This window comes from Balaenoptera ricei, chromosome 7, assembly GCF_028023285.1.
Source record: "Balaenoptera ricei isolate mBalRic1 chromosome 7, mBalRic1.hap2, whole genome shotgun sequence".
Taxonomy (NCBI): domain Eukaryota; kingdom Metazoa; phylum Chordata; class Mammalia; order Artiodactyla; family Balaenopteridae; genus Balaenoptera; species Balaenoptera ricei.
The window spans coordinates 56,192,901-56,218,614 of NC_082645.1; the positions used below are offsets into that span (position 1 = coordinate 56,192,901).

At 37.1% G+C, this 25,714-nt stretch overlaps 1 protein-coding gene across 3 annotated transcripts in view; it reads left to right on the forward strand.

Moving 5' to 3' along the window:
• The window catches only part of XIRP2 (xin actin binding repeat containing 2), a 69,362-nt gene extending 61,095 nt beyond the window's left edge, over window positions 1-8,267 (forward strand). For 2 of the 3 annotated variants that reach the window (XM_059928022.1, XM_059928023.1), the window contains 2 exons: window positions 1,723-1,856; window positions 6,387-6,475. In XM_059928022.1, coding sequence (XP_059784005.1) covers window positions 1,723-1,850 — 128 coding nt within the window. In that variant the 3' untranslated portion in view covers window positions 1,851-1,856; window positions 6,387-6,475. Of the gene's footprint in view, window positions 1-1,722; window positions 1,857-6,386 lie in introns of all 3 variants that reach the window. The other variant, XM_059928024.1, reaches the window with a different exon arrangement.
• Window positions 8,268-25,714: the final 17,447 nt, after the last annotated feature.

Here is a 25,714-nt window from a genome sequence, read left to right on the forward strand (position 1 = left end):
GCACATTACGAATATTTCTTATGAAAAGTTATTATTTCAACCACTTGTTAAAGACAATTTTAGATAATATTCCTTGACCTACTACTGACGGATTTTTAACTGTCAGACTTAAGTGGTATTTGAGTTTGAATTCAACACAGCCTGTTAATAATCCAAGAAACAATTTACACTCTTCACATGTGTTTTAAGGATTTTTATTGATTGGGATCTCTGACAAAAGTGTAGGTATGGAATTAGACCTTTTGTATATAAATTATTGTTACTGAGTTGGATGGAATTAGCTTTCTCTACTGCCACTGTTTTTTTTTTCTATAAATGATATTTTTCACCTTTTTTAAACCCCAAATTATAACTCAATTGGCCTCATTCACAGATAAACATGGACAATAATTTTAAAATATGATAATTTTTGGAAGGAGGGAGATTTAAAACATATGAACTTAGTACAAATTTTTTAACGTCAGAGAACAGCTCATTTCTTTATATTTTCCTACTTTTTACAATTAATGGGGCTTCACAATAAAAAGACTTGACATAATTAATGTAGTGCATTCTTTTAGACAGATTGAAATAGCGAGTTTCAAAATAAAAACTGCTGAAACTAATAATTCTGCCTCTATCATATTTGCAACATATGTGTCTAGTTTATCAGGTTAATATGATTTCTTAATGTACTTGCTTCTGGCATAATTAAGCAAAGCTGTCTAATTAATTTCAAATGCTCAGTTTCTAAGACAACTACAAACAAAAAACACAAGGAAAATGGTGTTAAATATAGAAGTGTGTTTCCTATTAGAACAAAATAAACAAAGGGGATTTCTCAGTAGCCCAAATTGAGCATCAAAGCATTAAAGTGTATGTATTTTTTTATATAAAGAACATTGAGCATATATGCTCTTGTATATAACTACTAGGAAAGCTTAGTTATTCTCACAGGATTGTTGTGAAGATCAAAACAATACTCCAGTGAAAGTTCTGTGTCAGTTTTGAAGCATTATGCAAACACAGGTTAGTAATATAACTACTATTATTCATAGGAGCTGGCATTCACATGCAAGCAGCAGCATGTGACTATAGGTAGAGGTAGGAAAATCATAAGAGGCAGATATAAGAATCCCCAGAGCCATAAAATCTTAAGCCATTTAGATTGAGGACAGATGGCCCTGAACATTTCAGTGTATTTAGGAGGCTCGTCTTAAAGTTAAGAATTGGTGTTAGAGAGTCAACACTAAGTCATCAAGAAAATATCTAAACAAATACAGTATCAGCTGAAAAAGATATGTATATATTTTGGAAAACTCTCTTCAGAATGCTTTAAAAACAAACACTTTGGACCAAGTTAGGTGTAAACCTTTATATATATGGAAAGCCGAGTTATTTAGAATAAGTGTTCTCAGGGCTCCTCATGGCTGAGTTCCCTATATATTCTTTTTAATGTATTAAAGTTAATGAACACGTTATACTCATGTATATTTCCTGAAATAATAAAAGCCACTTTTACAATGTACAAATAATAGGGACACCAGAATAAGGTTGATGGTACCAGGACCTTAAACCTGATGGTGGGACGTCCTGCATCCGGAGGAGCAACATGCAGGGCAGTGGTGTTAGCGCTTTCTACGCTGACTGCATGGCCAGTTAACATGCTGTTGCTGTTTGTTTTGTTTTTACAATGTGACTGAAGACAATATTACATAAGCTTTTATAAATTTTTATTTTTAGAAACTGCAACTCCAAGACAAGGAAATATGTATACTTTGTCAAAAGACGGTTTATCCAATGGAGTGCCTAGTAGCAGACAGGCAGAGTTTTCACAAATCCTGTTTCCGCTGCCACCATTGCAACAGTAAACTGAGGTAAAAGGTTTTGTGGTCTGGGGCACAAATATTTGAAGAGTCTGCAGTATACTTATAACATCATGTCTCTAGAAAGATGTCAACTTTTCCAGATCCTGTTGCCATCAGTTAAAACAACACCAAACAGGAATGTGGTCATGTTCTGTTATGTGTTGCTCAGCATGGCTGTGACCTTTTTCCTTTTGACATTTTGCTTTCTTAATCAAATCCGGAAGGGTCCCTTTTGTCCCAGCGTGGAGATCACATAAATAAGAAAAATCAAGTGTTACTCTCACCACCACCAACCTGCCCCAATGGCATGCTCCACAGCGCAGGGGGAACCATCTTTCTAAAATGCAAATCTGAGAGCCCGGCTCAGTTTAAAACATATAATGGCTTCCTTTCTCCCCCAAATTAACATCTAAATATGAATTAAAAGGCACGTCAAGATCTTGTCCCTTCTCATCTCCCAACACCCCTTCCTCCTGTTGCATGTTACTTTTCATGAATTTCTTTCAGTTCCTCAAAATCATTATTTTTTCTCTCTCACATCTAGCTGGTTCCAAATGTTATTGCTGCTCCTTGGAGGAGTTTTCCCATGCCTCTCTCCCAGCTCTCCACCCAGCTAATAACCACTCATTCTTCAGATCTCAACTGAGACTTTATGTCTTTGACGAAACCTGCTCTAACTCCCCTATGTGGATCACAACATCCCCTGTGCTTGCTCCGTTCTTAACACAATCTAATGTAGTTGTCACTGGCTGTAGGAAATGTATTAATGTTTGTCTTGCCAACACCTAGTAAATGCAGATATACAATAAGGACTCAAAAATATTTATTCAATGACTGCTATTTTTAAAAATCATTATATAAAAACCCACAAATACAAAAAAACCAAACAAAGCAAGTATGTGGCTCACTAAATTATTATAAAGTGAACATATTGTAACCACTATCAAGGTCAAGAAATACGACATTGCTAGTCATTCCAGAAGCTCCTTCCTCCCTGGGCCCCACCCAAACACAACCTATCTCTTGCGTGTGAGTAAATGGTATCCTTTGTAGTAATTGTTTCCTTGCATTTTTATAGTTTTATTTATCCAAATGTGCTTTCCTAGATTCTATACTCTAGTTTTGTCCTTTTTTAAAACTCTGATATGTCTTTCACGTCTTTTTAATCTATAGACTTTCCATCCATTCCTTTCATTTCTTACAATCTATTTGTGAAGGACCCAGGATATTTGACTGGTAGAGTTTTCCACAGTCTGGAATTGCTGATTGCACACTCACAGTGCAGTTCACATGCGCCTTTATCCTTTGTATTTTCAACAAACTGTCAGCTGAATCTAGGTTCTAGTTTAAACTAAGATTTGATTCCTTTTGAAAGAACGTAGGGAGTCTGCTTTTCTCATTTTGTGATCATAGCAGGTATTGAAGCTTAATACCTGTATCCATTAATTGATGTTTGCAAAATGCTGATACTCTAATTTTGTTCTTCCTTTTTCATTATGAGAATACTTTTATGGAAGATGCTTCCCCTCATTTGCTATTTGCTTACACAGGGGTACAATTGATAAAGGAAAGGCAGAATAAGTACATAATTCTTTCCCTTTATTTACCAGTTTTGTCAATGTATCAGTTATTTATTTAACAATTTAATGTAATGGTTTCTTACCACCTAGAGATAACCACTTTTAAAATATTTTAATGTCTTTATAAACTCACAGAGTTACACATATTCGATTGGTTTCAATCAGATGCAATTATCATCATTACTGAAACTCCAGTTATTCTATCCCTGGCCAGTGGAAGCCACTTCAAGTTGTCTCCTGAGTCCTTTTGACAGGACCTTAGTAGTCTGTGATAGCTTCCTCGTTATCTGATAGGACTAGATGTCCCATGTTCCTCTTGTGCATTTACTGTTCCATTTACTGGAACCAGTTATTTCTCCAAGCCTTGATTTCCTTTAGGGAGAAATGATATTTCAAGACTACAATCTTGATGCTCTTTCTACTGGGTTGATCACTATTTCTAAACTTTTTTAGTGTTAAGAGCTAGTAAATATTTATATATAAAGAAAAAATATATCATGAATTCATAGTGATATTTCCAAATTGAATTCAAAATTGCATTCCTTTTGCTTAGCCTCTTCTCTATTACATCTGGACCTCCTTTCTTCCACTTCAGGGCTTCCGGTTCTCAAAGGAAAAGGAGGTAACAGAATTAGACTCTCCCATATTCATTTGGACAACAAGTTTTGGAATCACAAAATTATCAGCACCACTGATTTGATTATCAAAGCATTAAAAAATTGCATCTGCCCCTCTGATCACCCACACCCCATTTTTTTAAATTGTCGTACTATGTCTTTGGTGTCATAGTATGTAGCCAATGCATGTCATATTATCTCCCTCTTTGCCCTCATTTCATCTCAGTTTATAGATAACAATTTATTTAATGCTTGTCAACTGTCCTTATGTTGACATTTCCATAGTCATTCTGGTTGTTCAAGCTTATTTTCAAGTAGAGTCCTCTGAAAAGGCTCATAGAAACTTTATTCCTTGAGTTCTCACATATTGATAACAATTTATGATCATTACAATGGAAGGTAAGTTTTGCTGAAAGTAAAATTTTTGGCTTACATTTTCTTTCATTGAGTATCTTATATGCATTATTTCTTTTTTTTCTGGCATGAAGTGTTGGAAAGGTCTGATAATAATCTAATTTTCTTGCCCTTATAAGTAATATGGTCTTTTCTTCTTTTTAGATACACAAAGGATTTTTTCTTAAACATAGTCATTTTATTAGAATACTTCTTGGTATTGGTCATTCTGGATCAATAGTGTCAGTTATTTAGTGTGCTCTTTCAATATGTAATTTCATACTTTTTTATATTGGGAAAGTTTCCTTAAATTATAGCTTTTTAGTATGCAACTTGTTTCATTATTTTATTTTCTTCTTCAGGAGCTCCTATTATCTCTCAAATCCTTATCTCTTTTTTCATTTGTGATTATAAATTTTCAGCTTTTTATTTTCCTATTTTTCTTAATATGCTTTCTATGAATTTGCTCTTGTATGTCTTTTAATTTAGTTTTAATTGCTGACATATTTGATTTTTTTCCTTTTACTCCTATTTTCTTCCTGATATCTGATACCTTGTTTCTGACTTTTTCTAATTATAATTCATGCTGGTCTTTTATCATTTTCTTAATGTCTTTTAGCTCATTTTGAAATATTAGGTTAAAATTTTGATGTTTTGAGAACACATTTTTCTAACATGTTTTCATTGTCTGCAATGATATTATAACACTCTTTATTCTTTCATTTCTTATAATAACTTCATATACTATTTGGCCTTGATACTTTCCTGTTGCTCATTTTTATATGGAATTAGTTTATCCAAGTCTTGGAAGGAAGCAAAATTCAGGATGGTTTTCCCAACTTCACAGAACTGCCTCTTCTGGTTTTCATATACTGTTCAAAAAAGTATGGTGGCTTGACTTCTTGGATTTCCTGCCTTGGATCCTCTCCCCCATGTTGATTGGGACCTTCTTTTCATTTCTGTCATCACTATCCAACTCAGTTTTGATTCCGCTCCCATAATTGTTTTTCTCAGGGTAGAGTCTTGTTCTAAGAGGGGATCTCAGTGGGTCAGTTCTGAGTTTGATTTCGCCAGCCTCTTCAGTCTTTCCTACCACAGGGCCTTCGCACTCACTGGCTATTGAAACGGGCAAAACCCCTCCCAATTTCAGCTGCTGCTCTCTGATTGGCATGTGACACTTTCCAGGAAATAATGATTGCCTATTTTGTGGTCTCGTATTGTCAGGTCCATTAGACACCTTCATTTCTCCCTCTACTGTCACCCATACAGATGCAACTATTATGCTAGTCTTGTAGCTGTTGTTGGTTTGTCCTTACCTCCTTGTATTTTGGGATTGGTGAGGATACCTTGTCACCTAGTTTTGTTGTAATTTTATCCATGGGTTTTAAGTTTTGCTTTCTGTTTTTATGTGGAGGTTCAGAAATACTCAAAAAATGGTGCTGCTGCCTTTGACTAAATTTGATTTTAATTTTAACAGGCATTCTATTTGTTAATCTCTCCAAAGAGACAAGATAAAAAAAATTGCATAGGCAAGCTTTCCAATTCATTCAAAATCCAGTTAACAAGGAAGCTCAAATAGTTGATTTTTGCATGTATGCTATTCAGGATTTATTGAAAACTGAAACCCCTCACACAATCCACTGAGTTAGCAAAGACTTAGTCCTATCATTTTACACCATCTATAACTACATATGCATTACACTATAATACCTATTATACCAATACCTGACATACAGCATGAAATTGTAAATACCCCGAGACAAGTATCATGTAGGGCATTAGTGGTGACTATTATCTAACAGGAATGTTCAATTAATAAGCACATTCCTATTGCCAGTAAGTTAACTGTGCTGAATGTCTGACTCATTCTTGAAATAATCAATTCCCTAATCCCTTATGAATTTGCAGTGTATATTTAGAATGTTAAATTTTTTTTTTCTTTTTGGCAGTTTGGGAAATTATGCATCGCTTCATGGACAAATATATTGTAAACCTCACTTTAAACAACTTTTCAAATCTAAAGGAAATTATGATGAAGGTTTTGGACACAAACAGCATAAAGATCGATGGAACTGCAAAAATCAAAGCAGCTCAGTTGACTTTACTCCCAATGAAGAACCAAATATGTGTAAAAACAATGCAGAAAATACCCCCATGCTTGGAGAGCTTAATCAACATTTAGATGCTGGTAACAGTGAAGGGCAAAGGGATGACTTGAGAAAATGTGGGGAGAGGGGAAAATTAAAAATCATTTGGCCCCCTTCCAGGGAGATGCCTAAGAAAGCCTTCCCCCTTGAGGAGGAGCTCAAAATGAGTAAACCTAAATGGCCACCAGAAGTGACAACCTCTACATCTGCTGAATTTAAAAGTGAGTCGCTGATAGAACACATGAAAACTGTGGAAAATAAAGGACAAGAACAAGATAACATTTCTTTCCTGCGGCCATGTCTGCAGCCCATCCACCTGTGTCAGAAAGAGGATGTTACAGGAATCAAAGAAGTGGAAATGTATGAAGCAAGAAAAGATGAGAAGAAGGAAGGAAATAAGAATGTGCAAGACAAGCTGAATGAGCCCAAAGATACAAAGAATAAGAGGAAAAGTGAAATGGATCTTCATGACAACAGTAATGTGGTTGTGCAGAGTGCTGAGAAGGAGAAAAATGAAAAAACTAATGAACCTGATGGTACAGAAGTTTTACAGGTTACTAACACTGATGATGAGGTGGTGCCAGAAAATCCTCAAGAGAATTTGAATAAGAATAATAATAACAATTACGTAGCAGCGTCATATCTGAATAATTGCAGGCAGAAGACATCTATTTTAGAATTTCCTAATCTATTGCCGCTGTCAAGTGAAGCGCACTACACTGCAAATGAATATCAAACTGAAAACTTAGAAAATGCTTCTAGAATCTCAGAGTTACTTGGTATATTTGAATCTGAAAAGACCTACTCGGGGAGTGTACTGGCTACGGCTCTTGATAAACAGACTGACAGAGCTACTGCTGGCAGTCCTATGCGGTCTGTCCCCGAGTCAGGCCTCAATGACAGGATCATAGTAAAGGGGAAAAGGTCAATGCCCTCTTCTGATACAAATATCTTAAGTATCAAAGGAAACCACTCAAATAACAAAAACCTACAGTTCTTCTTTTCTAACACTGTGAAAATTGCTGCTTTTTCCAAGAAGAATGAGAACATCTTTAAGAGTAATTTAATAGATTCTGTAGATCAGATTAAAAATATGCCATGTTTGTATTTAAGAGAATTGGAGAAGGACATCAGACATTGGCATGGTGAAACAATAGGAGCAGCACATATTAATGGAAACACAAGTTTTGATGCTTCAAGCAGTGAATTTACAACTGAGCCTCCATTTCCCATGGCGGAGGTCCAGTTTGAACAACTCACGGTGGAAGAGCAAATTAAAAGGAACAGGTGCTACAGTGACACTGAGTGAAACATCTCTGGCCACTTGCAGTCTGCACTCAGGCACCGAGAAATATCAATGCCCTGAAATAGGACTTTGGGGATTCTGATAACCTTTTGTTGAAATTGTAAACGTTCAGAAATCTCATGTCTATCACAATGGAATATTCCTTGTATTACACTATGTGTTGTTTTTCATAATTGGTTTGAATCTGAATGGAACGAAGAGATGAAACAACACGGCTCTGTTTTCCTGTCAAACGGCACTTAAGTATATTGCTCTGTTTTTCAACATGCCAGATAACATCACTGGTGACATTCTATACTGCTGTATTTATCACTGTTCTTAAACTTCCTCTATAATTTCTGCTGAAATAAAATTAAATCACCTGGGGTGCAAACCAATACACTTGTGTTTCTTTTTTCCATATATATTGTCATTCTAAGTATGTATGTTTTCCATGATTTAGGAAGTATTTGTCTTGGGCCAAGTATTTAATACACACACGCACACACACACACACACACACACACACACACACACCTGGAAATATTAAATACTAAACCAAAGCCGCAGTATTGTTAGAAAATATAAAATATTCTTTCTCTTTTTTGCTCTTTTTGTAAAGATACAAAGACTACTGTGGTTCTTTAATTAATTACCTACATTAAACTATCATGGAACATGTCTATAAACATGTAATGAAAAATACCAGTTTTCTTCAAATTAATGTGGAGTCCATACTCAGAAATCAAATGAACTGGAAAGGTTTTAGAAGTTACTTAAATAAATTATGCCAATTGCATTTTTAATTGCTTACTATATGCAATTGATAAACATACAAGCGATATCACTACATTTTGTCAGATTTTTTTCTTATCCTAATTAATGGATATTAATTTTTTCTGTTAGGAAAACAGAAGATTTGGCTTCTGAATTTTCTGCTGAATTTGCCTTTCCTCAAATACATTTGATGATTCTAAGAAGAAAACTAACATGAATATAAATGAGCCGCTTCCTGGTGATATAGAATGTATGTATATGAAACAGGCCTTATCTCATATTTTCCTACATAAGCACAAACCATTGCCTGTCCAAACCAAAATGCAGTGTTGAAAACTCGCTCTTTTTAGAAATTATAACAATTCTCTCTTGTTACTATGTTCTCAACAGATACCTGAGACATTAGTTTGCCAGGGCTGCCATACAAAGTACCACATAGTGGATGGCTTAAACAAGAGAAATTTACTCTCACAGTTCTAGAGGTTGGATGTTCAAGACCAAGGTGTCAGCAGGATTGGTTTCTCCTAAGGCGCCTCTCCTTGACTTACAGACGGCTGCCCTCTCACTCTGTCCTCATGTGGCCTCTCCTCTGTGCAGGTGCACTGCTGATGTCTCTTCCTCTTCCTGTAAAGACACTAGTCCTATTGGGTTAGGGCCCCTCTCCGAGGACCCCATTTAACCTTAATTACCTCTATAATGGCCCTACCTCTAAATACAGTCACACTGGGGGATAGGGCTTCAACATATACCTTTTGTGGGGACATTTTTACTCAATTTAATTGAATACTGTGAGAGTCTGCCAAGAAAATAGTAAGCTGTGGGGCTACAGTAGCAACATTATTGTTTAAATTGAATTATTGCACTTTTACACTACTCTTCATATATTCTTAAAGACACAGCATTATACCTATGATCATATATGCTGAAATTACACAAATGTTTCCATAGAGAAAAAGTAATTTCTGAACGATCATGACATAGTATCTTAAGATATAGTTTCTTAATGTCAGCTGTGCTTCTACAAAAGTGCCTTTCTTTATAACAATTCTACCTTGGGACTCTGCCCACTTAATCTTGGTAGCCCAGTCCACTGTTCAGTTATGTTAAAACTTGGGATTAAAATAAGCTAAGGTACATATCAGGGAAAACAATAGAAAAATATGAATTGTTCTTCTGTTTACCCTTCATTCAATCAACAACATATTGTTTTAAAATCTTCTTTATCAGAAATATCTTAATTATTGACTTCATCACCTTCCTTAGATGACATGTAAGAGTTTTTAAAAATTCAGATATACTTAGAAGTCCAAATATTGTTTTATTTAGTACTGAGTATTGTTTCACTCTATGACAAAATCTTTCAACTAAATAAATAGCAAGCTTTAGGAACTAAAGTTCAGATAAACACACATATCCAAAATACAGCAAGTTTTCTTATTGTTGCAGACAGGGTATCAGTTTGCTGGGGCTGCCATAGCTAAGTACTACAGACTGAATAGCTTAAACAACCAGAAATTTATTTTCACACAATTCTGGAGGCTGAAGTCCAAGATCAAGTTGGCAAGTTGGTTTCTTCCGATGCCTCTCTACTTGGCTTATAAATGGTCATCTTCTTTCTGTCATGGTCTTTCTTTTGTATGGGTCTGTGTCCAGATTTCTTCCTCTTATAATGACACCAGTTATATTGGATTAGAGCCCACCTTAGTGACCTCATTTTACATTAATTACCACTTCAAAGACCCAACCTCCAAATGTAGTCACTTTTCCAGATACTGGGGTTTAGGACTTCAGCATATTAATTTTAGGAGGACACAATTCAGTCCATAACAGCAGTAATCACCTTTCACCTTGAGTCTTTTTAAAATACATCTATTAATATTATGAAACAACTTCCCAATAGTTTTTCACTTGGGATTTATATCACAGAACTATGTCATATATAGATTTATGCTATAAAAATTAATGTTTCCAGGAAAATAATTCTCTTTCAAAGGAATCAAAATGGACTCATGATAGACCAAGTGCTTTACCAGAGGAGGCTGTATGATGGCAGAGCTTAGCATGTAAGGGGTTTTGCATTATTTTTTCAAGATTGGACCTTCCAATGAATCTTATAAAAATGTTCTGTTACCCAGAAGACTGTGCTGAATTATCTTTATCAGCTTCCACACAATCAACCCTTGTGAGAGATTTGGAACTCTAGGCAGCACATTCTTTGGTTTAGGACAATGGTTTTCCCACAGTGCAATAATACTGCAGAATGCACACCTACTACCCAGTCCCAAATGTGCAACCAACATGTGCATCTGCCATATTTTCCCCCAGACTAACAATTCTCTATTAACATCTCTAGAGTAATTTCTAAAGGCACATTAATTTTTTAAGGAACTGGAAGATAGAAAAATAATACTTTCTCTGCTATGTTTTAGTAACTGACTACTAGTTACTATCCAACTGAGGAGGAGAAAAGTTTTCCCAGTGCTAAGAAAATGAACTTATAGAAAGACAGTCACAGATGTTGCAGTGAAAGAGAAGTGCAATACATTTTCTCCTCTCTGGAAATGCTATTGAGAACCAAGGGTGATTTCCATATCTAATGTAAAAGTTTTAAAATCTGCAGGTATTAACAGTAATATAAAATCTTACTTTAGAAAAATTGAATTTACATGGAGTTCAGAAATAGGCCATGAACGTAATACTCAGATTCAAAATAAGAGCCATGAGAGCATATGAGAGGTACTGAAGAATTTGGAGTCTCAGTCCCATGGAAATTATCTCTAATAGAAGACAAGAAATATTTTTAGAAAAATATATAATCTAAAAGTAATTTAATCTCAGATTTGATGGAGTCCTTTGGAAAGGCTAATTTAAGCTACCTAACAAGGTTCATTTACCATGGATATTTCCCCCCTTAAATATTATGAGAAATTTTAAAACTTTAGGTATTTGTATGCAAATGAAGTGATAGAGGGAAAGTAATAGTCGTAGATTATCTAAAATGTGATCATTATCATTATCTTTTAATACAGTACCTCTTTGTAGAAAGTAAACTGATGGATAGAAAGCCTGACAAATATAGACTGTGGTGCCCTAGTCAACAGCCATTCCACAAATATTATGGAACCCTTGGTATGTGTTAGCACAGTGATTTTTCTTTTTAACAATAAATCATGGGGGCTTCCCTGGTGGCGCAGTGGTTGAGAATCTGCCTGCCAATGCAGGGGACACGGGTTCGAGCCCTGGTCTGGGAAGATTCCACATGCCGCGGAGCAACTAGACCCGTGAGCCACAACTACTGAGCCTGTGCGTCTGGAGCCTGTGCTCCGCAACAAGAGAGGCTGCGATAGTGAGAGGCCCGCGCACCGCGATGAAGAGTGGCCCCCGCTTGCCGCAACTAGAGAAAGCCCTCGCACAGAAATGAAGACCCAACACAGCCATAAATAAATAAATAAATAAATAAATAAATAAATAAATAAATAAATTTTAAAAAGAATAAATCATGGTACCTTCCATATAAGCTCTCAGACTGGAATAAAAAACATTAAAAAAAAACAACCACTAATTACAGCTGATGCTTATGGATGCAGAGGGAACCAACCCAGGAAAATGTATAACCACAAAGAGTTCTCTTAAACTGGAAGACTTCAAAGTAGTAGTAAATAAACAGGTGGGAAATTCGGGGATTTGAAAGCTAAACTGTCTTCATTTTGCTATAATCATGATTTACTTCGATGTAATTATGTGGTTGTGGATTCTACTATGCACAGCCAAGATTCCTCCTGCAGGGATGAAGGATTTACTTCCCCAGACGCTGGAAGTACTGCCCACAGAAACCTCTTCTCTTTCAGACCCCTGCCAGGATTGGTTTAGCAAAAGAGAGCCACTTCCCTCAACATGGACTGTATTCAGTAATGATCAATGAAAGGACAACCCGGCACAACTCTGAAGGGTCACTCCAGTGTCAATCTCCCTGTAAGGTTGGCTGAGGTCTCTACTGAGCCTGCAACACAACTCAACTTCTCCTTCTGCCCAATCTGCCTTCTTCTCCATCCCTTCCCTGCCCTTGGAACCAAGAGCTCACCCTGATAAAACATCCCCAACGTTAATCTCTGTCTCAGAATCAATGTCTTTGAGAACCCAACCTGGACCAGCTGGTGCTAGGAGTGGCACAAGAAAGCAGACACTGGCATGATATTTTGGAGCTGAAATATTTGCTGCCTGACACTGGGCACAAGATGGCAGTGCAATTGTTAAAAATCCCAGCATTGTTGAACTAGAATGGCTATACTGATTGAAGCAAATCCCTAGCTGGTACCATATATCAGATATTTCAGATGTGTAGGAGAAATAGCAATTACTGCAATGAAAATGGAACTGAGTGGCCATTGTTAAACCCTGTCACTCTGGGGGGAAAAATTAACAGAACACTGAAACTATTAATCAACAATAAAAGGCTAAATGTGGTTTAATTGTAAGAGTAGCTGAGCCCCATGGAAGGTTAAAGTTCTTGCCAAGGTCAAGGACTTGTTTGGAAAAGAATGGGATCCAGAACATGGATAGAGATAAGTTGGCTGATGCAACCAAAAATATTGAAACCCCAGACTCCTCTGAAGGACCTGAGCCTATGGAAGTGGCCCATTCCTCCCTATTAAAGGTTAACACTTAAACTCTCACTCAAAGATGATGCAGATGCCTCACCCCAACTCAACTGGGTGCTTCTGCTGGTCTTGGCTGGCCTCACTCAAGTATCAGCAAGTCTTCTGGGAGCTGTATTCTAGGTTGTGCTTAGCTGGGACAGCTCTGTAGTAGGTGATTCATCCTTCTCCTGTGACCTGAGCATGTGATTCTGAGCACGCCCTTCTCATGGTGATGGCAGAAGTAAAAGAGAGGAAGGAGAAACACTGGCACACCATTTACTTCTGCCTCATTCTAATGGCCGAAGCAAGTCTTATATTCAGAGTCAGAGTGAGAGTATTGCAAGCCTCTAGTTGTATAGTGTTTACTTACAGCAAGAGGGGAGAGAGTGTGTGCAAGATCCAGCCCCTTACAATGCGTTGGTCCCCCATGGCTGGTGGATCCACTCCATAACCAACATGGGCAGTGTCAACTCACTTCATGCTACAGTAGAAGGACCCTGACCCTTGCCCCATGGAGTCTGAAATACAGAAAGCTGAGGGCGTTCCCAAGAGCCATTGACACACCAAAGCTAAGCAGTTCCAACAAAATTTGCATGTACCCCGATACAGAGGGAACAGGCTTGTAGGTACAGGCTGTGCTCTGAGCATTGCATGCAGTGTGATCTGTGACCTTTCCAGCATGTCCTTTAGGAGCACAAGGTTCTTTGGGGGAAAAAAGAGGAGGTGTCCGGCTGCACTTGGACCCATCCCACACATGATTTCTGATGAATGAAGATTTAAAAGTTTCACAGAGACAATAATTGGTAATGATAACTACTGTATCCACCCTCTCATTTACCACATGTTTTGTAAGATGGTGGCAGATGTTTATTTATTAATTCTCATGGTGTTCCTTTCATCTCCATTAATCTCTTTCTTTTAGGAGCAGGACAAACTGGTTAACGGATATTTCTGGTGAACAAACCTTTCTATATTTCCCATATAGAAATTTCCTCAAACAAATTAGTTAAAAAGCCAATTCCAAAATAATTCGTTATTTCCTGAACTCTATCTAACCTAAAATAGTTCTTGTTCGATAAAAGTTTCAGGGATTTTGTAACTGAGATGATACATAAAACACAATTGGGCTTCCCTGGTGGCGCAGTGGTTGAGAGTCTGCCTGCCAGTGCAGGGGACACGGGTTCGAGCCCTGGTCTGGGAGGATCCCACGTGCCGTGGAGCAGCTGGGCCCGTGAGCCACAATTGCTGAGCCTGCGCGTCTGGAGCCTGTGCTCTGCAACAAGAGGCCGCGATGGTGAGAGGCCTGCGCACCGCGATGAAGAGTGGCCCCAGCTTGCCGCAGCTGGAAAAAGCCCTCGCACAGAAACGAAGACCCAACACAGCCATAAATAAATAAATAAATAAATAAATAAATAAATAAATAAATAAAATTTAAAACAAAAAACAAAACAAAAAAAAAACCCACAATTAAGCTGGCAATGTCTAAGAACAAATAATGGAAAAAAAATTATTAAATGCCATACCCTAGTTCTTTTTAAAGTCTTAAAAAAATCTTAATCCTTGAATTTCATACTGTAAGTGTACATGTTTGTATGTGTGAATGTGAGTGTATGAGTATGTGTTTAATAGCTAATATCCAAATTATTAAAAAAATATCAATATCAGCACTTTTCAATGCTGTTCAGCCTGTTTTTAGCAAGCCAACACATTTAATCTTACTGCTGTCAAAATCACCAACACTGAATACGTACTTGTTATAAGTTAATGACAACATTATTTGGATATTTATTATCAAATGGATAACATTTATGTTACCAACTGTAATATTCAGGTTATGCATTTTACTCTCTTTTTTGTTAATACCTTCATTGGTTTGTTGTTGACGACATAGATATAGCACTTGTAAGCAAATGCACGTCCATTAACATAATTCTTATAACCATATTATAGCTACTCAAAACGTTATACTAATCTCTTTTATTTCCTCATCTATATGATTCCTAGCAATTTTACCTATGCCCAAGGCTTCAATTATCTCTTTAATATTGATAACTCTCAAATTTATATCACCTTCCCTGAGCTCTCCTCTGAACACTAGAATCATATAGACAACTGCCTGTTTGACAGTTTCTCTTGGGTATTTCAATGGCATCTTAAATCCAGCATGTCCAAATCAGAGCATCACCCACTCCCCACCTCCAGCCTCAAACTTGGGTCTCTTCCTCTATTTCCTATCTCAGACTCCATTAGCCATCCAGTTGCTAAAAAACTAGGACTCATATTTTATACTCTTACTATTTCATCCATTCACAATTAAAATCTTTCACCAAATCCAATTGATTTTTACTGCTTAAATAACTATCTTATCTTTTCTTCCTAGCACAAATCACGTTTGTAGTTTTATGTGTTTTTTATAAATTATTTGGTGAGTGCAATTAGCACTCAACCCCATCCCTCCCATACCGACTGAAAGCTTTATAAAGACAGGACTGGGTCTGATTTTACTCTCCACATTTCCTCAAGTCCCACCAAAAAGTTTGACATATGGTAGGCATTTAATAAATTTTGAAAAAATTGAAAGAGCCAATCACTATTTAAATCTAAAACTTGAGCCACTGTACACACTGTATTAGAATTACATATGGAAATGGATAAGGATATCTTCTGGAATGATTTTTGGATTATACACAAAGTATCAACTGCAGACCATGTTGATGATATTTAAAAGCAATACTTCCAAGAGAACTGCAGTTGTACTCCCAGATTGCCTATCTAAATGTCAATGGCACCATTGGGCATTTTTCTAGAACAATGGCTGAATGGGTAGACTTCTTTATTACAAATAGTGCTAGACAGATTTTTACAGGAAAACATGTTTATTTTCTTAAAGACTGACAAAATTAAACCAGTACCTAAGGATAGACAAAGTCATTCATACAAATACACTCATACATATATGTGAAATCTGTATTAATATACATTACAATAGCTTTAAAGTGTATATTTTCCCATGTATTAGTAGTTACCTTTTTCTGTACAATAACTTGTATAGAACATTTTGGTTGGATAGTTAAAGGCTGGAATGATGATAAGTATTTGATTTGGAGGTCACATTTCAAAAAGTATACCCACATATAAATAAAATGATGTTAAAGATGGAATTTTAAAGGAACTTATTTAAAGTATAAGAATTCATATGGTAATACCTCTATTATTTTTACTAGCTATAGAAGTTTATGCAGTTCTCTTATAATTTATAAAGCATGTCAATATGATTTATCTCAGTCTTCACAAAAACCCTATACTGTATGTAAATCTTTACTTCATCTGACATATAAAGAAACTGGGGCTCAGAGAGGTTACATATTTATCCCAAGATAACCCAGTAAATTAGAAATGAAAGAGATCTTAGAATTCCTAGTTTATATTTGAGGAAAACAAGATTTAGAGATTTTGAGTTGCCCAAGATCACACATTTAATACTGTGACACAAAGACATGAAAAAGAGTTATTATTTGAAGTCCCATACCCTTTCCTCCATCCAAACAGTCTCTGTGAAAGGTTTGTTGTGATTTTGCTACCAAGAATTTAAATTTCATTTTCTGACTTTATTTTTTGCTCTTGCATTTATCATTATATATAATTGTGATATATATATATATGCGTGTGTGTGTGTGTATATATCACTTATGTGTACATGTACATCTATGTGTGCATATACATGTGTATGCACACACACTAATGTTCTAATGTTCTAGAACCAAATGAAACATCTATTGCTCAATCAAGGTCCTACACATGATTTGGCCGAAAAAACAATTTATTAGTTTTTACATAAACACATAATTTCAATATGTGTAGAAATTTAGTGTGTTGATGATTTTAATGAACTTAGATAACCTGCGGAGTCCATTGGTTTTGGAAGATTTTAACAAGAATTGAAAAGAGAAAAAAAAAGGTCTGGATTAACCATTATTTAACCAGAAATTACAGATAGGCAGGGAACTAATTGCCATTTATTAGAGAAAACAGCTATGCATGTCCATACAAAAATAATATAAATTAGTAGCAGGTAGCGTTCATCTTTTGCTGTGTTCCAAGCTCACAGCAAGGACAGCACTGTGGTCCCTGATCTCATTTACTCCTCACAAGTGTTCCATGGGTATGACATGAGATAAAGTTTCATTATTCCTGGTGAACAGCCTGTGGATTAGGGAGGTTAAGTTTCTTGACTGAGTTTAACCGAGTTATCCAGCTTGTGAGTGCCGAAGCACAGACTGAAATTAGACCTAACTGACTAAAAAGTCCATTAACTATGGCTTTTCCACCTCCATCTGGCCTCTCAACCCTTCATTGTGTGTGTAAAAATATATACATGAAATGATCACATATATACATATGAACACAAGTATGCACCAGTAATGTGCCTATAACTATATAAATTTATATATTACAAAGAATATACACATGTACAATGTATATGCACATCACATTTTGTGTGTGTTTCTATGTGCATTTGTGTGTTTGTATACACACATACACACACATATATTATTACATGACTACAACCAGGGACTTATGCCTGTACATTCCAAAGACACATTTATAATGCAAAGTAGAGAAAAAAAATAAGATTACTTATAGAAAATGTCATCAACCTCAGGGAATGGAAGTGAAGGAAATATATCAATCCCCCCGCCTACCTTAAAGGCAAGCAGCAAGCAGAACCGCTCTTTTTAAATCGATGAAATTAATAAAAACAATTGAATGTGGTAGAGAGGAGATGTCAGGTAGGAATCAGCACATGTGGGACCTGAAGACTGTGAATAACTTAGAGAAAGACATCAACGCCTCTGCTGCTAGTAATTACCTCACTCTCCGTGTGGCTGTAAAACATGGCAGCATTTGTCCCTGTGCCTGGAAATGTCAGGACGTGAAATGTTCAGCCTTGGTTATGTGAAACAGGACAAGAACTACTCGCCCTAAATACCAAACCTTTTAAGTTTCAAAGTTCTGAAATATTTAAGCTAGAAATACTTCCAACACTGGAAGATGTGTAAATGGCTACGTTAAGAAGAAAGGAAGAGCACGTGCCTATTTTTTAATTCATAAGAAAGTTATTAAATCACTAGCATTTCAAAGAGCCCACTTTCAATTACCCACGAAGAAATTGCCTACAGAAAATGTTCAGTTCCAGGCTTGGCGTCTCCAACGTACCCGGACCGCTAGCTCCCTTCCACCTTCACTTGTGTCCTCGGGGAATAAAAACGAACTTCAATTATCAGCAGAAGTAGAACATAATGGCCACGTTTACAGAGTAATTTCCTCTGATATTTTTATTCCAAGACAGAAGGAAGGGAATTGTGAGCATAAATGACATAGCCTGGATTTCTGCTGCTTCTGCTTTAAATGGCAATCTTCTACAAGATCCCTCTAAAGACATTCCCTGTGGTCTTCCTTTTCATCTCTCTCCTGCCCTCAGGGTCGGTAGCCACTTATTCCCACACCACCGCCTTTTCCAGCCTTTTTCATTAGCTGTGGCATCCTGCCTCTGTCTCCCTTAAGGCCAGCACACGATGAGTGCTCAGTTAATTCTTGATAGACGAGTGAATGAATAAATGGACCAATGAATGGCATAGGTTCCCGTGGACAGCGAATGATAGCACGTTGCAGAAGCACCTTCAGATCTTTGTCCCCAAATATAGCTGATAATAGAGAGTAAGGGGAGCAGGAAGAAAGAAAGGAGGGAAGAAACTCATGGGGATGCCTATATTTTGCCAAAGCAAATAGATCTTTCAAAATAAAGATCTATTAATATCCATTTGATACTTAAAATATAGGGCATATATTTAAGTATCATGCTTTTGTAATTGACGTAACTGATTGAGATTCATTTAGTTTTAGTAATATACTTCTGAGATAAGGTATTATTATCTCTATGAAAAGAACTTAAGTCTTGAAGAAGTTAAACTACTTTCCCAAGGTCACCTATCTAGAAAGTGGCAGATTACAATAAATTATGAGAGACCATGGGAACACTGGCCAAAAATTAGTATGTATACACTGATGTGTATAAAATTGATGACTGATTAAAAAAAAAAAAGTGGCTGGTGGAGGAGATATGGGGATATATGTATACATATAGCTGATTCACTTTGTTATACAGCAGAAACTAACACACCCTTGTAAAGCAATTATACTCTAATAAAGATGTTAAAAAAATAAATAAGTAAATTTAAAAAAAAAAAGTATGCTTAAACCTAATCTGGGAGATCTGAGAAGTAGAGGTATGTGGGAAATAGTAAAAGAGAAAATTATCCAGGGAAACAGCTTAGAAGTATGTTTTTGTTTTTTGTTTTTATTTATGCTTTTCATTGAAATGTGAGTGATAATGAACAGATGAAGGAAAAGCAAAGGGTTTAGCAGTATAACTGGGGTTTGTTCCATCAGTGAAAACAGACTGGTTCAGGTTCTAGGATTGAAACCCTAGAAGCCAAGAAGGCAGTTAGAGGAACATATTGGTTACCAACAGTAACTCCAGGCGTAACAGACAGACCCTGAAATCTCAGTGGTTTAAGATAAGAACGGTTTAATCCTTGCTCCTATCGCAAGCCACTTTGAGTTGGAGAGGAAGAAACTCTGCTCCAAAAAGGCCTTCAGGAACTCAGTCTTCCCGCGTTGGTTGTGGCTCTACGCTCCTCTGAGGCCCTGGAGTGTCCTGAATTGGCAGACAGAGACGTAAAGGGGAACGAGGCTCACCAGTGGGAGGTTTCTATGGGCCAGGCCTGGAAATGGGGCACATCACTTTTGCCTGCATTTCATTGTCCAGAACTCAATGATATAGCCACACCTACCCAAGGGAGCCTGGGAAATGTAGGCAACTTTGGGCCCAGGAAGAAAATAAAAACATGCATATATCTGAACCTCTGCCGTAATGAGATAATATGAAGTCCAGACTTTCAGACAGCCAGCCGCATCTATTGTTCAGTACCTTTGTACTAAGTATTATTCTTTAAAATTTGTACCTGTATGTTACGAGGATATGTGAGTTTCCTATTGCTGCTATAACAAATAACCACAAACTTAGTGACTTAAAACAACACAAACTTATAACCTTTTCTTTCTGGAGGTCAGAAGTCCCCAAATCAAGATTTCAACAGGATTGTGTTCCTTCCATTGGCTCTAGGGGAAAATCAGTTTCCTATCCTTTTCCAGCTTCTGGAGCCCTCCTGCAATTCTTGGCTCATGTATGCCAGCACAGTAGCAATCCAGGATAAGCACACCATTGCAATACCTTTAACTTCATCTCACTTGCAAAGTCCCTTTAGCCATGTAAATAATATATTCAAAGGGTCTGAGGATGAAGATGTGTATGTCTTTGGGGGACATTATTCTGTCTAACATAGATAGTCAAAAGAATATAAAAATTAGGCAAATATCTGAATTTCATTCCATTATTAACATATGAGAGTCTATTTTCCATTTAAAAACAATCCCTTATATTAACAGTTTCATGCTCTTTAAAGCATTTCATACTCATAATCATACTTGAGCCTTAAAATAGTCCTGTGAAAGAGATAGGGGAGATATTATATCCATTTTATAGATGAGTTTATGCATGTGTTCATAAGAGTTTAGTGGCTTGCCCCAAGGTACACAGCTAGTGAATTCCAGATTTAAAATACAATACCATGTCTTCTAATTATAAATCTTTCTCTCCACTGCTCTATAACTTTTCCTTGTGAGTAAAAAAATAAAGAAAAATTCCTGGATTCACCAGACATCTCACAGCAGAAAGAAACAAACAAAGGGCAATTTAGATGTTGAGCCATCATTATCATCTTTCCTACATACATTCATCATTTTGAATGACAGCGAAGAAGTCGAACACATTTCTACTTCTTTCAAATTTTGGATTTAAGACTGAAGCACAAAGTGGTCCAGAGGCACAGGACATAGAAACTGTACAGACTTAGTCCACTGCTTATCTCTCTCTTCCAGGTCTAAGGACACACAGTAAAGGGTAGCACGCACAAATGCCCGCGGAGCCGAGCAGGACTTCTAAATATGACAAGCACGTTGGGTACAGAAAGCGAGCTCAGTCATGAACAGTAACTATCACTCACCTCCCCTGGCAGGGACAAAGGGGAGCGGTAGGGCCTGAGGCAAACTGGGGTCAGCTTGAAGTCATTATTTCTTGGCCTGAGTGGATGAATGTTACTGTGGGCATTAAGCTTCTCATAAAGGCATATGAGATCACGTTTTTTTATACAAAATACATACAGGTTGCTTTTGTAGGTGTCAAATGTGGTTATTAGAATTGGCAAAATTAGTCTGAACAGTGTAATTAGTGTAGAGCAGTTAAATAGATTTGTTACTTTTATTTGGAGTTGCACCAGTTTTTTGGTTCCTAAGACCAAAGGATTATTCCTATCCTTAAAAGTTTGAAAAAGCCACATTGTTGTGTATGGAGGCAGGAATTAGCAGTTCTTACCTACTTTTTCGGTAAGGAAGAAGATTTGTTGAGCTTCTATCATTAAATTCACAAATGAATGTTTTTATTAAACTGTATTTACAATATACAGGTCCCCAGATAACTTGGGGGTTAAGTGTAGAAGTAGAAGAGGTGTAGGTGGAGGGTTATGAGGGTGTTTTCTTGTGTGAATGATGGTGTCATGTTATTGATATGATCCATATACTTACCTCATCATGTTATGATTAACATACGCAGGGAGTATAAGGCAGTAAGAACTATATTGATTCCGTAATGCAGGATCATGAGAATGATGATAACACTTTAAATAATTATTTGTTGGAGGTAAAATTAGGTTTGTGAGGCTTGCTAGCAGTCATCATGCTGCTCTTAGTGGGAGAAATGTTTGTAGGCCACGGACTAAAAACTCACCTTCACTCATCGGAAAGGGCAGCTTCTTCTCAGAACTAGGCCATTGTGGCTTTGGAGAATGTGGACACAGTGCGGAGAGATAATCCCCTTTACAAAAGGGATAAGCCAGAAATTTGAATTTTTATATTAAATCTCCCAAACTGTAAGGGCTAGCATTTTTTTAAAAAATAAATTTATTTATTTATTTTTGGGTGTGTTGGGTCTTCGTTTCTGTGCGAGGGCTTTCTCTAGCTGCGGCAAGTGGGGGCCACTCTTCATCGCGGTGCGCGGGCCTCTTCACTGTCGCGGCCTCTCTCTGTTGCGGAGCACAGGCTCCAGACGCGCAGGCTCAGTAGTTGTGGCTCACGGGCCTAGTTGCTTTGTGGCATGTGGGATCTTCCCAGACCAGGGCTCGAACCCGTGTCCCCTGCATTGGCAGGCAGATTCTCAACCACTGCGCCACCAGGGAAGCACGTAAGGGATAGCATTTTAAATTGTTTGAAGACACTGAGTGGCCAGAGAAAACAAGTATGAAGACCAGAAAGAGTCCACAATGGGGTTGACAGTTCATGATTTCTTGCCTAAGGACATCGATAGGACTAGAATTATCTGTCCAGGAAATGTTTGGAAATAAAGGGATGAGAGGTTTTGAGAGGTTGCCAAGGAGAGGGAGAGAATAGAATAGTATCTAGATTGCCCTTTGCATGTTCCAAAAAATGACACCTGCTCCTTCATATCTCCTTTGAAAAATTTTATTGATGGAAACCTTGATAGTAGCATTAATAATTCTTTCAAAACAAAACAAATAAAAGAAAGAGGAGGTAGATGCAGCAATGAGACACATTTTTTTTTCCTTGATAGTTTTCTAAAAATACACTCATAAAAAATGACAGGTCACCAAAAAAGGTTTTAGTCTTAAAGATGTGATGAGTGATTCTGGAGCCACAGAGCCCTCAGTAATAGTGGGAGTGTATTCTAACATTTCAACCTGAAAATCTCCATCATTTTTAAGAGCTAAGAGTAAAATAGAAGAAAAATCAAGTGAATCCTATATACTCTGAGTTAAGGGGACACGTCGGATGAAGTGAGGACCTCCCTGCCAAAAGCAGCTGGGCAGTCAGGACGGATCAGAGCAGGGAGACGTCCAGCAGCTCAGGAGCCAAGGAAAGCATGGATGACCTTGGCATCTGCTGTTTGCTGCTATGCAGTAGAAGCAAACTGGCAGCCTAGAAAGAACTTACTTGGTAGATAGGTGACAATGGCCCCAGGTGGTAAGAGTTAGCAACATATAGGAGGAAGACCATTTCCTGTTTTACAATTTTTGGAGATGTGGACAGAAGTGAGTGAGGTGTGCAGTGGCTCTGATTGCAGGAACTCACTTGGAGAGGGTGAGGAAGGTGTAAAACGTGTTATACTTGCGTGATGATGGGGAACTGGAGAAGTCTCTGCAAGCCTGCATTTTGAGTGGTAGAAGTTGTGTAAGCCAAGAAATGCCTCATGCAAGATTTGGAAATTTTATAATGGTGTCCATTCCTTCCACTTTGATATAATTAAAATAACTTTCTTTAAAAAGTCAATGTAATTTCATAATCAAGAGATAATCATTGCTATTTCTAGGTATATATATACCTTTCATCCTGGGATCCACCAACCCCCAAAGTGATTTTTGGTTTTTAGTTTAGTATATTCACTCTTTCTGCTATAAATTGCTATGAGTTTTGAGAAATGCGTCATGTCTTGTATCCACCATTATAATATCACACAGAATAGTTTCAACACCCAAAAAATTCCCTTGTGCCTCACCTATTCAGCACCCTCCACCTTGAACCCCTGGCAACCACTCATCTGTCTACTATCTCTATAGTTTTGTCTTTTCTAGAATGTCACACAAATGGAATAACACAGTATATAATCTTTGCAGACTGGCTTTTTTCACCTAGCATTATGCATTTGTCTTTGTGTATCTTGATAGTTCATTACTTTTACTTGTCCCCTCTGAATAACATTCCATTGTATGGATTACTACATTTTGTTTATCCACTTACCTATTGCAGGACATCTTGGTTGCTTTCAGTTTTTGTGATTATGAATAAAGTTACTATCAACATTTGTATGTAGCCATAAACATTTTGTGTGGGGTTACCATGTCATCTAACAAAGCATAGCGATGTTTAGCTTTGTAAGAAACTGCCAAACTGTCTTCCAAAGTGGTTGCACCGTTTTATATTCCCATCAGCAAAGAATGAAAGCTCCTGTTGCTCCACATCTTCACCAGCAGTTGATTTTTGGATTTTAGTTATTTGTAATATGTATGTATTGGCATCTCGTTGTTTTTTGTTTTTGTATTTTGCCCTTTTATTTATTTATTTATTTATGTATTTTTAATCAGTCATCAATTTTATACACATCACTGTATACATGTCAATCCCAATTGCCCAATTCAGCACACCACCATCCCCACCCAACCGCAGTTTTCCCCCCTTGGTGTCCATACGTTTGTTCTCTACATCTGTGTCTCAACTTCTGCCCTGCAAACCGGTTCATCTGTACCATTTTTCTAGGTTCCACATACATGCATTAATATACGATATTTGTTTTTTCTCTTTCTGACTTACTTCACTCTGTATGACAGTCTCTAGATCCATCCACGTCTCAACAAATGACTCAGTTTCGTTCCTTCTAATGGCTGAGTAATATTCCATTGTATATATGTACCACTTCTTCTTTATCCATTCGTCTGTCGATGGGCATTTAGGTTGCTTCCATGACCTGGCTATTGTAAATAGTGCTGCAATGAACATTGGGGTGCATGTGTCTTTTTGAATTACGGTTTTCTCTGGGTATACGCCCAGTAGTGGGATTGCTGGGTCATATGGTAATTCTATTTTTAGTTTTTTAAGGAACCTCCATATTGTTCTCCATAGTGGCTGTATAAATTTACATTCCCACCAACAGTGCAACAGGGTTCCCTTTTCTCCACACCCTCTCCAGCATTTGTTGTTTGTAGATTTTCTGATGATGCCCATTCTAACTGGTGTGAGGTGATACCTCATTGTAGCTTTGATTTGCATTTCTCTAATAATCAGTGATGTTGAGCATCTTTTCATGTGCTTCATGGCCATCTGTATGTCTTCTTTGGAGAAATGTCTATTTAGGTCTTCTGCCCATTTTTGGATTGGGTTGTTTGTTTCTTTAATATTGAGCTGAATGAGCTGTTTATATATTTTGGAGATTAATCCTTTGTCCATTGATTTGTTTGCAAATATTTTCTCCCATTCTGAGCGTTGTCTTTTCGTCTTGTTTATGGTTTCCTTTGCTGTGCAAAAGCTTTGAAGTTTCATTAGGTCCCATTTGTTTATTTTTATCTTTATCTCCATTACTCTAGGAGGTGGATCAAAAAAGATCTTGCTGTGATTTATGTCAAAGAGTGTTCTTCCTATGTTTTCTTCTAAGAGTTTTATAGTGTCCAGCCTTACATTTACGTCTGTAATCCATTTTGAGTTTATTTTTGTGTATGCTGTTAGGGAGTATTCTAATTTCATTCTTT